Source organism: Oreochromis aureus, linkage group 19 (genome assembly GCF_013358895.1).
Source record: "Oreochromis aureus strain Israel breed Guangdong linkage group 19, ZZ_aureus, whole genome shotgun sequence".
Classification (NCBI taxonomy): Eukaryota; Metazoa; Chordata; class Actinopteri; order Cichliformes; family Cichlidae; genus Oreochromis; species Oreochromis aureus.
Genome location: NC_052960.1, coordinates 22,814,346 through 22,830,041, shown reverse-complemented (window position 1 = coordinate 22,830,041; position 15,696 = coordinate 22,814,346). Strand labels below are relative to the sequence as shown.

The window sequence follows — 15,696 nt, the reverse complement described above, 5'->3', positions numbered from 1 at the left end:
GTTTCAGATAATCTGGGTTAACTGTTTCCGCGAGACTTCCGGAGCTGAGAGGGGTTAGTTCGTAAAGTGAACCAGGGAGGGAACGGTGGACAGCAGGCAGGTGGGTGGAGGGCTCAAAGTTCTACGATCCATTCAGAACCGTTAAGGGAAGATGGCTTGAGGTCTTTGACCAGCGCGATCTGCTTCAGCTGACAAGCTGGAACAAATAGAGAACTAGTTACCACATAACGAGAAATAGAAATAAACACTAGTAGGCAGATCTGATTACCACTGAAGAGGTGAAGAGAGTCTGGTGAAGCTCTGTGGCACACACTGTCCTGAAATACTGCCTGCTCCATGAAGAGATCCAGCTCAGCAGGAAAGACTCTGCCCTAGGGTGGACACCTCCTCTCCAGAGGAGGGGAGAGAGTGAAAGAAACATTTCCATGAAACAAAGAGAGAAATTCTGGGTTCATAACATTTTCATCTCTGTTGAGACCAATATAACTCACAAATCTGAAGCTTCAGACCCTAAATTAACCAAATGCAATGTTTCTTTAATCAGCACAGTAATCTTCAGCTCTGCTTGACAGTATAAAGATGTTTGTAGTCAAATATGAATTACCTGACATGAAAAACGTGTATTGAGTACCACAGTGAGATTTTTTCAAAACAGGAGTAATTGTTACTAAAACTGTTCTTTTGTATGGCTGTGTAGATATTTCCTTAAACATTATAAGTGATTTATGAGGACTGATTTAGTTTCAAAAACATCTGTGGAAATATTTTTGATAAGATTCATTGAATATTACATTCAAATGAATGTACTTTAACCATGAAAAACAAGGACTTTCCAAACTGACCCAAACTACCGAGCAGTAGTGTATATTGTATGTTTGTATCTGACTGTATCTGATCAAGATTTTGAAACAAAGACTCAACTTTTTAGCTCTGTATTTTAACAAAAATTGAGCTAAACTAGTCCAACTCCGATGAAAAACTCTCCCTAACAAGTCCACTTTATTGCGTGCTCATTGTTTTCTTCTTATCAGTGGCTCATAGCTGTTTAACAAATCCACTTTTACATGCTTATTAATACTGATCTGTCACGCTTATCAGTGGCTCATGGTTGCTTAAAGCCTATGTCTGTACTTGACCACAGAGGCAGAGCATCATTCAATCCTGCCAGCTGCCTATCTTGGTAGCATTTAAGGATGACAGACTCCACTTTCTCTGCAGCAACACAGCTCATAACGTTTTAACAGTCTGTCCCTGTCCTGATACTCTACATCATCTGCTATAATCAATAACCATGGACTCTCACTACAATGTACGCTACAGCTCAAAAGTTTGAATCCAGTCAGAAATGTCTTGATTTATGAAGAAAATAAAGGTTAGTTTGATGTTGAGTAAAACAAAATTAATCTGAAATGTAAAGAAATATAAATGCTTAATAGTAACACTGACCATAAATCATGAATGAGGTTTAATGGAATATCTACACAGGTGTACACAGGCCCATTTTCAGCAACAATACCTTCTGTCTTCCAGTGGTACATTGTCTTATCTACTGTAAGTTTATCATGTTAAATCCCAACTTATCAGTCAAGAAAACTTTTACCAAAGATATCAGCACAGACCAAAATGACTTTGCTGATTAAGAAAAAAATAAATTTTCACACATGACTGTGTGGATCATCCTATTTTCTCTTTAACACTGATTAAACCAAGTTGGCACTTTTCCATAAACAATGTGAACATTTGGGTGTGCCACTACCTTCAGCTTTTGATCAGCTTCACTCATGAAAGAATTTTCATATCTAAAATGAATCTTTTTTTCTGATAAATAATTTTAAAAATCCTTTACTTCGACCCATTTTAACACTGTACTACAAAAAAAAACAACAAAACCTCCAGATCCCAAACTGAACTGTGTTATTTTTAAATCATTATAAATTTTTCATGTTTGTTACTGTATTGCAGCTCAGCAGGCCTAAGCAACTTTAAACGTTTTCAGAAGCTGCCTTATTTTTCTGTTTGTTTTCAAAGTTTAGGAGCTGTGTCTCAGTTTCACTAAGGCCTACGATGTTTCAAATAAACTACATTAATTAAACGTACCATTACCATTGAATAATGCTGAGAACTGACTAAACATCTGACACACTGAGCATAAGAGAAACAAAAAGGCAACCCATTTCCAAGTTTTTTAGTTGAGACCAAAACCACTGTGCTGATTAAGGAAACAAGACATTTTTTTGCCACATTAATGTCTGCATCATCATATTTTCTTTTTCTATTGTGAATAAACCACCCAGATGTTCAAAACCTTCTGCGTTTTAGCATTTTCACACATAAGATTTCTCCAATTCTTTTTAAAAATAATTTCATCTTCATTTTGAAAACAATTGAACCCACACAGCTGGAGCGTCAGACCCCAAACTAATCAAATTTAACTTTTCTTCAATCAGCACAATAATTTTGAGCTCTTTGTGTGTTTTGTCTACTCACAGTTTGCTGTTTGCGTCTTTTACTTGGTCCACGATGATCTCTGCACCATCTTTCTCCTGTTGTATCTCTCCTCATGCTGCACCTTCATGTGTCCTTTCCTCAGATGTATTCCTACCAGCTGCTTCCTTGTTTCCACCTCGAGTTTTGTTATCCAAATTTGCAAATTTAGGAGAAATCCTCAAAAGTTTTCCTGCTTGAAATTTTCTTACAACCTGCTGTCCCATTGCCATCCTTTAAATGTGTTCTGTTTCATTTGTATTTCGTATTTTTTTTACTTCATATTGCCATGACAACATAACACAGAGCATTATGTTATATTAAATCAGGGAGGTCTTGGTGTTCCATTTTGATGTCAGCAGCTAATTAAAATTTCTGTTAATGATGTTTATCTTAAATAGACCCTCACTGAGCAGGAATTTAACTACAAACCTTCATGGCCCCCATCAGTGTTTTTCAGTGTGCTCTGCAGCAATGGTCACAGTGGTTGATTTAAGTAGTTTAAGCACATTTTGCCCCATTGATATCATCTGGGTAACAAATTAAGCCTTCATACTTATCAGGGTGCAGGAGTGGGCTCATTGATGTGTTAGCTTTTATCTCCATCTCATCCAAAGCTTACATAAAACGGGTATTTTCTTCTTTTTTCTTGTTCATTTTAATTGGCTTTCTTTACACACACAAATTTAAAATGTTGTCAGGTCAAATCAATTCTACCATGTTTTTCTTTGATTTTTGATGAACACCTGTCTGTGCTCATTTTTACTGTGTCCATTTCATGTTGACATCCCCCAGGACAACATCACAAAAACCTGTTTTATTGTGAATACATATGTGTGATGGCTCTTAGACATCTATATCCACTTCCAGGATTTGGTGGCTACTTGTATTAGGGAGTGGATTACTTAGAGCAATATTTGTCACCGTGCTTAGTTACTCCACTGAGACTATATATGGACCTCAGCAACCTCAGTTTCTATCACTCATTCTTCCAGGTCATTTGGGATTATTTGAATTTTATTTACTTTACACACCTAGTGAAAGAGAGCGAGAGAGAGGGATTAGTTAATTCATAATGTTACAGATTTAGGGGCCTTCACACAGGACTTGGTCAACATCTGAATAACTCTATAAAATATATTGAGTCTTTGGATGCGCTAATGAAGCTCGGAGGTGTGCTGGATTTCATCACGGTCAATAGAAACAAGTCATCTGACTGACAGAGAGAAGGTCAAGACCTCAGGAGGACAGTTCATCCTCAACATTTAATCTTATTCAGCTTGTTTTAGAACTGAAGAAGCTTCTTAGATGAGAGGTGAAATGTTTTCATGAAAATTAATGAAGTCTATTCGCTTTCTTTCCAAGCTCTTTAGAATAGACAGCTTTTTGGAAGTAGCTTCTAAACAGCTTTACATTGATAAATGTTTCTGTAGATTAATGTAGAAATGCATTAAAGCATCATAGTCAAGGGAACAGGGGAAAGAGGCACATAAACTCTGACTATCTTGCACTGCCCTCTGCTGGGAGTGACTGAAAACACTTTTACTGACGGTTGAATCAACATCCTGAGTTTAGTGCCAAACGCACCATTAAATAGGGAACATGTCTATAGAAGAAGATCACTGAGTGAGAGTACACTGACAACAATAACCTTCATTATATTTTCAGCTGATTCAAATGGCTAAATGACCTTCTCAACATGTTTTGAAGTTCTCCAGAGGCCTGGTAATGAACTAATCATTTGATTCAGCTGTGCTGACCCAGGGTGAGATCTAAAACTTGCAGGACACCGGCCCTCGAGGCCTGGAGTTGCCCACCCCTGATATAAAGTGTTAGTACTTTAAGTGCTTACAGAGATTTGTGTGACAGTAGTATTTGCTTATCTGAGATTGTATGTCTCGTTACATAAATGTTACCTCCTAGATTTTGGTGCTTTTTAATAAATCCATGCAGCATAATGTGCTACAGTCATATTTGTTATATTTTAACATGTGCTATATACACAACTCAGATGTTTTTGACTGAGGATGAACATAATGACATAATCAGTGATATAGTTACATATTATGGTTCTTCTTTACATCCTGAAACATTGTTTCTGTGTGAGGAAATCCCAGCAGCTCCAACATGCAGTATATTTTTTTTGATTACTTTATTACATACAAATATATTTTATGAAGATAAAAAATAACAGATGAGATTTAAAAAAAAAACATGTTTATTTTTTGTGTCTTTAGACCAATATGGGACATATTTCAGTTCACATGTTTGACTCAGTTAAGACATATTATAAAAACAAATTGCCATTTCTTGTTAGTTTGGTGAGGGCACCAGGCAAGCCACTGTGCCAGACTCCAATGTAGCATCAACATGTCTCTGCTGGTCATCAAAGAAGATGTGAGGCCTGATCTTCACAGACCAGTTTCACAGATTAGATCTAATTTAGAAAGCATTGGGGAGTGAGCAGGAATGTACCAGGCTCACTTAAAAGAGCAAAGATTATCTCAATGTAATCACTTCCATTTAGGATTATTTCAATAGAAAGAGCTGATACCTTTAACAGCTACTATCTAATGCATCCTCCTGAGGGCGTACCCACATGTATGTCTCAGTGGTAGATGTCAAATCACATGGAACATATGAAACCTCTAAGAGACATGCCTAATTGAATTAGTAGTAAATTATATATCATTAACTCACCATGTTCTTTGATTGCTTTCTTCAGTGAGTCTGATGAACTGTTGTTGATGACCTTAAAGAGCTCCTCACTTTCAGGGTAATGCTTTTTAAGTTTATCATTCACAGCCTGCAGAGCCTTAAATTTGAGTGAGAAATCAAACTTGAGTGAGTGTTAAATAACTGTATGAAGGCAGCATTTATGTGCAGGTTTCTGTGCTGCTATATTCTCACTGACAACCAACCACTGCATGCTCTTGAGTTTATGCATGTGTTGTGCATGTGTCCTGTCATGATCTCTAGTGCTGCCATTTTGTAGGATTTCCTGCTGTTGTCATTGCAGTGGTGTGACAACTCCATTATCTTTGAACAACTACAAGAACCATTTCTTATGAACTGAAACTTTTGTGCAACAAATACACAACAACCAACATGCTTGTTTAAATCAGGTCACCTAAGACATTTCTTCTAAGGCAAAAAGGAAGTTTCTGTTATGGTCTCCATGAACTGCTCCAGTAGTGACTGAAAAAAACACCCCTTAAAATGCTGCTGAGAAAACAGTAACTAGGACACTGCTTATAAGTTGCACAGATATAAAATGCTGCATTTGAGTGAAAATAAAAAGCCAGCAGTTTCAAAAATGTGCTTGGATGCATGTTGGTGTCTGTCTCCACCTGCAGACAGGAGGAAGAACTTTTTTTGGCCTCTAATTATTTTAAATTTGTAATTTATTTTCTCTGAGGAAGGTCTGAGGTTTAAAGAAGTGCAGTATATCTGCCGTCTTTACAGCTCTCCCACTGATCATTTTTGCTGCCACACATAATACAGACACATTTTCAGTGACCCAAGTAATGTTTATATACGCTCCCTATAATAAGCTTGTTCTTGTTTGTGTTCATTTTAAGCAAGTGACCCTTGAAATAACCCGTGTGTGAAATCCATAATAAAGATAACATAAAATAAATAAATATGTCAACCCCCTGAGATCCAACCTCAAAATCACTTGTTCCATGATGACTAAAGAAAGTTTATTCATTCCACAGACCCAGTAACGCCCATTCAGTTACATTTCCCACGAAATAACAGCTGATCCTCACCCTTCTGTTTAAGACACAGTTCAGTTTTAAGCTCCTCATCCTGAGTGGAATATTGAGTCTGTGTGAGTACAGTTGCCTTTTTCAAATCATCTCTACATAATATAAGCTCATGATTCTACCGTCACAGGAAATGTCTAAATATTTCCAGTTGAGCTGTGGTAAGTTTTGTTTTGTTTTCTTTCTTGTGTTTCAGTGACAGCCTTAGCGATCGCAGTCGGGGCAGGTAAAAAAACCCATTTGTTTATTTATGTATTTTTATCTCTAAAACTCATAGGTGACGTCATACATATCAAGACGTATTCATTTTGAAGCATGCTGATGATCAGTAATCAGGTGTTTCTTCCTGCTGTCAGGTGGAGCAGTGGTCTCTGCTCCTATTGTCCTGGGGGCTGTAGGTTTCACCTCAGCTGGAATAGCAGTTGGTTGTCTGCAGCTGCTACAGCCAATGGAGGAGGAGCGGCAGCAGGTAGTGCAGTGGCTGTTTTGCAGCCAGCAGGTAAAAAACTAAATAATTATTTTCCCAGCAATTACTCAAAAATCTTTATTATGATAAATCTGAAAGATCCGAGAAACAATAACATGTGACCGTGCTGCAGTGAGGAAAATACGACGGACTATTAGCTGTTGGAGGATTGTTGGTTGCACTCATTTGACACCAGGAAATTATGATAATCAGAAAGAAAATAATAATAATAAATGATATATTTACTGCTGCCAACTGGAAACAGCTGCCAGTAGTATCAGCGTCATGCTTCAGTAAAGCTTGCCTGAAATCTGAGTGCTGGTAATGCTGTGGTGTTTTATTACAAAACACATGAACACGGTCAAATTGTGCAACTTTAAATAAAGCCCTAATAAAATAAAATAATGAAAAGCATTTTGAAGTTGTGGTCTCTGTGGTTTATGTATCTGTTATCTGAAAAACTAAGACATGGATCATTATTTTTATGTAATTGAGTCCCAAGGCTGACATACTTGATTTCTATAACTGGCAGAAATAAAGCGATCAGCAAAGCTAGAAGAGAAGTTGGACACACTGAGTGTCGCACATGGTACAAGTTCTACTTGAAAGCATAAATTATTTGGATTTTATTTTCTCACTGCATTATTATCTACTGATAAGAAAGTGATATCTTGCCATTTCGTTATAAATAGATGGTCTGCCAAAACTAATTTAAACTCAATTAAACTATAGGGAATGACGTACTGGCATTTAATCTGTTGCAAATCTCTCATGAATGAAATCAACACATTTTTATTTTATTTTATTTTATTTTATTATTTTATTTTATGTTATAAAGAACTTTCCTGTCAGAAGCTACAGCCACAAAGATACTGGTTTCTTTATTTTATACATGTGACCCCTTCATAAATCCCAGTAACAACATTTACAAATAGATACGAAACACAAAAATACAGAGACATCGCTCTACAGTTTGTGTTGCTCTCTGTCGCCCTCTGTTGTTCAGCCCTGAACATAAGGTTTTGTTACTGATGAAAGGAAACTTTGCTTGCTATAAAAATCAGCCCATTTCAGAGCAGACGCAGGACAGAGGAGCTGTGGCAGCTGGAAGTGTGGTGGCTGTTTTGCAGTCAGCAGGTAAATTAATACTTAGATGTTTCATTAGGATTTTAAGTTGCAACAACATGCAGAAAGAAAAAGTTCATGAAAATATCATAATCTTAGATTAGATAATGGTACTATATTGTATCACTATGATAATAAATATAACAATGACATCATCAATAATATAATTAATGATAATGAAAATTGTGAATAATGATGATGATAATGATACAGTACACTGTGATATCAGCAGGACTGAAGTGATATATATTTGTCATATATTTCCTTTATGCCAAAACTGGAAGTCTTGTTTTTCTTCTCAAGCTTGTTTTTATCATTGTGTTGTGTATATTAAAATTAAGTATTATGGTGCAAAGCTTTAAACCTCATGTGTATCATTAGTACAGCTAACTATGTTCATAACCATCAATACATGGTCACAAGGACAAGACATGGTTTTGTGTGCAAGTTCTTAAAGATGGACGTCTGATAGTCAGGTTTACGGGTGCAGTCAGAACTAAACATAATTGGCATCTCAGTTTTTCTCTCTTTTGGTTCACAGTTAAAAGGAAGACTGTCCATTTTAATGTGACCTCTCAGATTATCATCATCATATTACATGATTACTGGGAGACTAAGGTATTAAAAAAAAAAAGCTTTTGGTGGCTGCTAATGCTACCGCTCAGCATCCAAGTAGATACACCCATGGCATTACTTCACCTTGTTCTCGGTTTTCACATTCAACAGATTTTCAGAAAGCGTGGCCTCTGCCCCCACGTTCTGGTAACTGAGATGCAAACTCCCCTTCGATTTTTAGTAGATAGACCCATGGTATTTGAAACTCCTACATCAATTCATTCTCAAGTTATCGCATCAACACTTGGGTGCCTGCAGTACACCACCTGGTGGGGTGACAATACCCTGTCAGCCTTTTATGGCTGATAGGACTAAAGGTATGGGGGTGGTGGTGTTTGTTTTTTTAAAAACTCTAGCCCTGTTTCCGAAGACTGTAACTGGGATTAGTTCCTGATCTATGTTTTGTAAGCAGATTTGGGGGAGGAGTCAGAAATAAACCAGTGTAACAGGTCTGTAACAGTCTCTTCCTGATATTTCAGTCAGAGATGACTGAGCATCTCAGTAACACTAAATCTGTTCATTCATGTGGCATTTTCTACCAGCTGTCTTGTTGATCAGTGTCCAAAACATTGTTGGATTTTTATTATTATGTACAGCTGTGATATTCTCTCAGAAGCTGAAGAACAGTAAGTCAATTTGTGTCCCTGCACGTACAAGCTAGTCATGTAAAGAATGTTTTTACAGGACTCCTGGAAAAATTTGTGTTCACCCATGATTCAACAGCGTGTGCTTGATTGTTATCCTGTTGTATGGGCCAATTCAAACAGCTCACATGTGACTCTCAAATATTTTGATATACAAAGGAATGCATGGTTGTCTTAATGACTGTAAGGCATCCAGGTCCTCTGGCTGCAAAATGAGTCCAAAGTCATCACCTCTCCATCCCTGTGCTGACAGTTAATATATACTGACGTTGTTTTTAAAGAGAAGAGGCCCCTTATCTCAGCACTTCCAAACAACCCATACTTTTTCTAATTGTGATGAAACTGACATACTAACTGAGGTCTATAGAGTCTGTGGTTTGGTTTGACCTTGGGGTGAATTTGCTTGGATGCTCACTTCTGATAAGACCAGTGTTGGGACTAACGCGTTATTAAGTAACGCGTTACAGTAACTACGTTATTATTGTGGTAACGAGCACGGTAACTAGTTATTATGCCAAAACCAGGAACGCGTTACTCGTTACTGGGATTTAGATAGGCTCGTTACTCGTTACTTCGTGTGGTGGATATCGCGGAGCTTCCACAGATTCAATAACTTTAGCAAGTGGTGGAAGCCAGCAGGTGGATGAAGGAAAAGGGAGGCAAGAGGAGAGACCCGAAGCGGCCGCCGGTCCGAGTATCAGGTGAACTGAACTTCAGGTAAGAAGTTATGACCTGCAGTCTATCTGAGTCAGATATAAACCAAGTTTAGGTGGAGTTTATTTTCGGTATGCTGACATTTTCGTACTGCGTGCTAGCTAGCATGACGGAGTTTCTACTGTATACAGCTGTGTGGGTGCTATGTTACTGATGCTGAACTTTATTTGGTTCATACGGTTAATTATTAGAGTTGCCGACCGTCTCGTAAAAAACAGAATCGTCTGGTATTCAGAGAAAATATTACGTGTTTCGTACTGAGGTGAAAAGGAACACGGTTTGTCCCGGACTTCAGCTACAATGAAAAAGACACAAAGCTGAAGCTGCACAGCTGCCTCTTCTTCTCTCATTCTCTCCTCTCCTGTTTCTACTTCAATCACGAAACTGATCAATGATCAGCTGATCGGCTTTTCTCTCTTGTTTATTTATCGCCCACTTTGCGCCAGAAAGAGGAAACCAGCGGATGTCGCGTTAAACAGCAGCACGTTTAAGCTTGATCAGCTGTTGTTAGAATTTATTTAATATTAATTTCTAGTATCAGCTGATGTTTGCTGGAGCCACAGCTGTAAAGCTGCTGGTCATGATATCGGTTTGGTTATCTGGTGAGAGGGAAACATGAAGATGAAACCAGGAGATGTCCTTACTGAATCATCAGAGCTGAACAGGTGATGGAGAAACAGGTTTACCTGTTAGGTGACATGAATGAGTTGAAGGGAAGTTATGAGCTGTTTCTGAGAGACGAATAACACCAGCATCATTTTCTAAGTAGCTGACAGCTGGTAACTGTGCAGGGGCGGATCTAGCAAAGTGTTGCCAGGGGGCCAGGTAGGGCATTAACAGGGAGAGGGGGGCACAAGGAAATACTTTTCTTTATTATTCTCATTTAAAATGTCTCGCTTTTAAAAAAAAAAAAAAAAAAAATTATCTGAGTCTTACAACAAACAATTGATAGATTGATACATATATACCATCAGAACAGTGTACATCACTGTCACAACAGTGTTTATTTTCATTCAAAGGCTTTATGATTTTTCCTATAATGGCGGGCGGTCTCTAGTCAAAATGCCGGGGACGATTTTTTTTGTCCCAGTCCAGCTCTGTATGCAGCTCATCTGCAGTCTGGTGTTACCTACATCTTCCTATTCAGAAGGCAGAATTTCCAAGTTCTGAGTACAATCAAAGCACCACGACTGCAGTTTTTGTGTTGGATGTAAAAAGGAGGCTAGAATCATGGCGGCGGTCAACGACGGTCCAGGCGTGGGATTTCTCGTGGAAATGTGCACATTATTTTTTCCTTTCTGTTGGTAGGTGGCACAGTGCACTTGTGGCAAGTAAGCAAGCTAGAAGACTGACAGTCTTGCTGTGTATCCAGTTACGGAAGCAACACATTAACAAGAGAATTCTGAGTAAAACCAAAGTTACTTTCCCTAGTAACTAGTTACTTTGAAAGTAACGAGTAACTTGAAGTAACTGAGTTACTTTTTTAGAGAAGTAACTAGTAATGTAACTAAGTTACTAATTTAAAGTAACTTACCCAACACTGGATAAGACTGTGCCATTGTGTTGACACACACACCTGAATGTTCCACCCAGCAAACTACGACTGTAGAAAGAAGCATTAAGCAGTGCAAAAAGGCAGATTTATATCTGCCTCGATTTGCATCACAGTTTATGATATTTTTGTAGGTAAATTCTCACCTCAAATTGTCAGTGTCATTACACAATCTCCCTCACTAAGGTAAACCTGGATTTTAACTAAATAGAAATAGATAAAAATAAAAGGCAGATTAAAAGACCTGTATTTATAGATTTATAAATCAAAATGTTTAAATTATTGTGTTATTAAAACTGTTAATCTTCCATATGAACACCAGTCTCGTCCTCTTGAGTCAGTCTAAATTCAGTCTTTATCCTTCATACATGTTTCAGTTGCAGTGGTAGAAAAAAATATTTGATCCTCTGCTTAACTTGTGAGTTTGTTCCATTCCAAAGAAATGAAAAGTCTTTGGATTGTAATTGTATGGTCGTTTCCTTTAAATGGAGACAGACAAAATATCAACCACACATCCAGAAAAAAACACATACAGTTTATAACAACAAATTATAAACTGATTTGACTCATTGGGTGAAACAGGTATTTGATCCCCTAGAGTCCAGTCAGAATTCTGGCTCCAGAACAGTGACACATTATATGTGCTCTACATTACATTATGATGTTTAAAATAAAATTATGCTCTTATTTTGCATTTTTACTTTCAGACTAAATTCATGAAAAGAAAAGAAGCATCACATCAGTCTTCATCAATCTTTGCCCTATACAATGATATTTTATTTCAAAATGATGGGTAAAAATCAGCAATAATCTTTATCAATCACTTTTGTAACTCAATTCTCAAATCATGCTTTAATCTCAGTGTTTGAAATTTACACATAATAAAAAAAATTCTTAAATCAGGTTTTTGAGATTTGTAATAGGAGGAAACATTTGTAAGCCAGTTTGTATTTATTCAATGTGTTAATCTTCATGTTTCACAGTCATGTTACACACAGTTGAGAGCACCCAACCTGCTGCTGCTCCAGCACTGCCAAACCATCCAGTGACAGCCCATGGAAGACCTCCCATAGCTGTAGTAAAATTGCATTAGACACTATTAGCGTTTTGTTGTACTTGTTCAACATGAGAAAAGCTTTTATTTTTCATCGCCAACCCCTGATTTACATACACTATTTTACTCATGAACCTTTATTAATAGAGACGTGTCCAGAAAGAGCATTTCATATGTTTGAAATTTAGATAAACATCAAAAGCCAAAGTGGACTAAAATATTACTATTAGGTATTACCTAAGAAAATATAAGAAAATGTCTGTTGTTTGTTTTGTTTTACATTGAGGGAGAGAGAGAAACATGACATCCAGCTCACCCCAGGACTGTAAGATTGCTATTAGACCTCCTCCACCAAAATATGCCATCAGTCTGGCAGCGATGGAGCCTGCTACTATTCCAGTTGAAGTGAACCCCATTGTAGTCAGAATGGCAGGAGTCAGAATCACAGTGGCAGCACCTCCTAGATAAAAATGTTATATGTCAAGATTTTATATCAAATTATGTTGTGGTTAATGTGATGTCATACCTGTGATCGTAACGACTGCCTTACCTGTCAACAAAATACAAAAAGAAAAGAAAATGTTGTAATGAGTAAGTAATAATTATTCAAACACAATTATATGAAGGAATAACACCATTATAAAAATATATAGACTCACATATCTCTACCAAGTCGACATCCATGTTTTCAATAATAACTCAGATGACACCAAGAACTCAACTGTAGATATGGAAATGTGTTTCAACCTGAACTGTGCCTGCCACATGCCCCATTTCACGTGACAAAACCAGTTTCAACTCCACCTTGTTTATACATCATCAAACTTTTAACTATCTTCAGATAAAGAAAACGTTCCACAAGGAGTGGTGTGTTAGTGGAAAAAGTGCCTCTAGATGATACAACAAAAATGCAGCATGAATTATATATCACAGCTATATATTATTTTGTCTTCTTTTGAGTAACCGTGCAGATTTACACCACTTTAAAATGCCAGCTACTCTACTGGAGACAGAACAGGACAGAATGAAAACAGGCTGATATCATGCTGTTACAGCGCACTCACACAGAGGCACTGTGTGCTTCGGCACAGTGTGATTTGTTATTATTAATTAAGATTTGTGCTGCTGTGGCAGAAAGACGACAAACAGGTAATTTGATGACACAAATCCATGGAGATATGAAACACACTTTATCTGAAACACTGGCAAGGAAAAGTGCAATCTGTTTAATTTTATTTGTTTCCTAAATAGTGTTAAATACTTAAATATGAATTGGACTTCAGTGTTTGTTTATAGTACAGCTCTAGATCCAGGTGACAGCATGTCAAAATGATGTTACCAGTCAATGGCCAGCAGCATATTTAGTGTAAATATTGCTATAAATTAAAGTGGATGTGTTTGTGCCTTATAGTAGATTTTAAAAATCTGTGTCTGTTGTAGAATGTTGATGGAATAACTGAGAGAACCTTGAGCCCTTCTCTATGATGGGAGAGAAATTTTCTTCCTGTTAAAAGGGAGTTTTTCCTTCCCACCATCGCCCTATGCTTGCTCATAGGGGATCATTTGATTGTTGGGTTTTCTCTATATGTATTATTGTAGGGTCTACCTTGCAATATAAAGCGCCTTGAGGCGACTGCTGTTGTGATTTGATATAATTAAAATTGAATTGAATTAAAATAATCAAATAATACTGCAAGCAAGAAATCCTCAGAGGTTGCAAAAAGTGAAGAATGTCTGTAGTTTTCATGAGTTGTCATTGCTGATTTCCATCCTGTACACTCAGTTAATGCCTTTGTATAAATGTATGGCAGTTTATGTCTTGATGCTATACGGTATAAGGTTGGTGTGAGGGTGGAATTACGGGTGCCCTAGAACTCTTTTCATAGTGATTGCTCAAAAACCTTTAGTATGATAAATCCGACAGGTTTACTAAAAATAAATATTGCAGTGTGTGTTGTCAGTGAGGATAAATTACAGAAATTAGATGGAAATTATTTTATTATTACATTTTTTCAGATAACAGATACATACATACATCATTACTTTTACATAATTCAGTTCCAAGTCTGACATATTTTGCTTGTTATAACTGGCAGAAATAAAGTGATCACCAAGGCTTGAAGTGAAAACACGAAGTGATCACACACTTCGAGTGTCGCACATGACACATATTCTATTAAATTATTTTTTATTTAGATTGTTATCAGTGCATCATTATGCACAGGACTCGCAGGCTGGTAAAGGATTATTTTTATTATACCTGCAAAATGAACACAACATAAGAGGGCAGACTGATTGGCTGACTGAACTCAACCGGAAAAACACATGTGGAATCAACAATGTCAAGACAATGAACTGAGAGAAACGGAGGGTTTAAATACACTGGGTAATGATGATAAGAACCAGGTGATACACACAGCTAAACTAAATCTAAGTAATTACACAGGAAGTGGAACAAAACATAATTCACACAGGTCAAAGCTAACATAATAAAACAGGAAACAGTGACAAAGTCCAAAACTGAAAACACTGGGTCAGTGACCCAGGAACCCTGACAGATCCCTTTTGTTCGGAAAACCACAGCCTGTTAACTGCAGCCAGTCTTCCCAAAAGAGAGTAACCTGGCTCAGCACTATACAAAATTTTATATGAGAATGTGCGTCTGTCTAATTGGTTAAAACTGATGGGGAGAAATTATAGTTTGCACTAAACTATCCCTTCGTTGGTACCCCAAACTAGTCCCAGCCTCTCAGCACTAAAGATTTTTCCCTATTTTCTAACCTTTACCAAATAACGTGTTGTCTTACTGACCATGAGAGCAACCCTGGCTGAGTTACAGGATACTGTTTTTGTCTCACGCAGTCCCGATGACCCACACACCACAGCATTTCAGTCAGGTTAATGTCCGGACTTTAATTTGCATGCGTTTTTATTTTCACATTAAATTTGTAAAGACAACAGAAGCATGATATCAGTCATTGGATCAGATAAAACATCTTCACCCTCTACAATGATATTTTATTTCAAAATCATGAGTAAAAATCAGCAACAAAGGTTATCAAACATTTTTGTAATTCTCAAATCATGCTTTAATCTGAGTCTCTGACATTTACATATAAGAATACATCTTCATTCAGGATATTGAGATTTGTCACAGGAGGAAACATTTGTAGGCCAGTATATGTTTATTCAATGTGTTAATCTTCGCATTTCAGAGTCATGTTACACATAGATGAGATCACCCAACCCACTGCTCTTAATGCAAGAAAGGA

At 37.2% G+C, this 15,696-nt stretch overlaps 1 protein-coding gene across 1 annotated transcript; it reads right to left on the bottom strand.

The window, feature by feature from the left end:
- Positions 1-12,119: 12,119 nt before the first annotated feature.
- LOC116331970 (interferon alpha-inducible protein 27-like protein 2A) lies at positions 12,120-13,165 on the bottom strand. Its single transcript, XM_031754805.2, has 4 exons — positions 13,084-13,165; positions 12,951-12,974; positions 12,741-12,884; positions 12,120-12,443 (listed from the first exon to the last, which is right to left on the bottom strand). The coding sequence occupies exons 1-4, from the start codon at positions 13,106-13,108 to the stop codon at positions 12,334-12,336; spliced, it is 303 nt and encodes a 100-aa protein (XP_031610665.1). The 5' UTR covers positions 13,109-13,165; the 3' UTR covers positions 12,120-12,333.
- Positions 13,166-15,696: the final 2,531 nt, after the last annotated feature.

What these genes read in the sequence shown, in the direction of transcription:
- LOC116331970 (XM_031754805.2), bottom strand. Translation starts at nt 13,108, where the DNA reads ATGGATGTCGACTTGGTAGAGATAT. An exon ending in TGTCGACTTGGTAGAGATAT is followed by an intron (nt 12,975 to 13,083) that starts GTGAGTCTATAT and finishes TTTTGTTGACAG; the next exon opens with GTAAGGCAGTCGTTACGATC. An exon ending in AGCAATCTTACAGTCCTGGG is followed by an intron (nt 12,444 to 12,740) that starts GTGAGCTGGATG and finishes ATTTTACTACAG; the next exon opens with CTATGGGAGGTCTTCCATGG.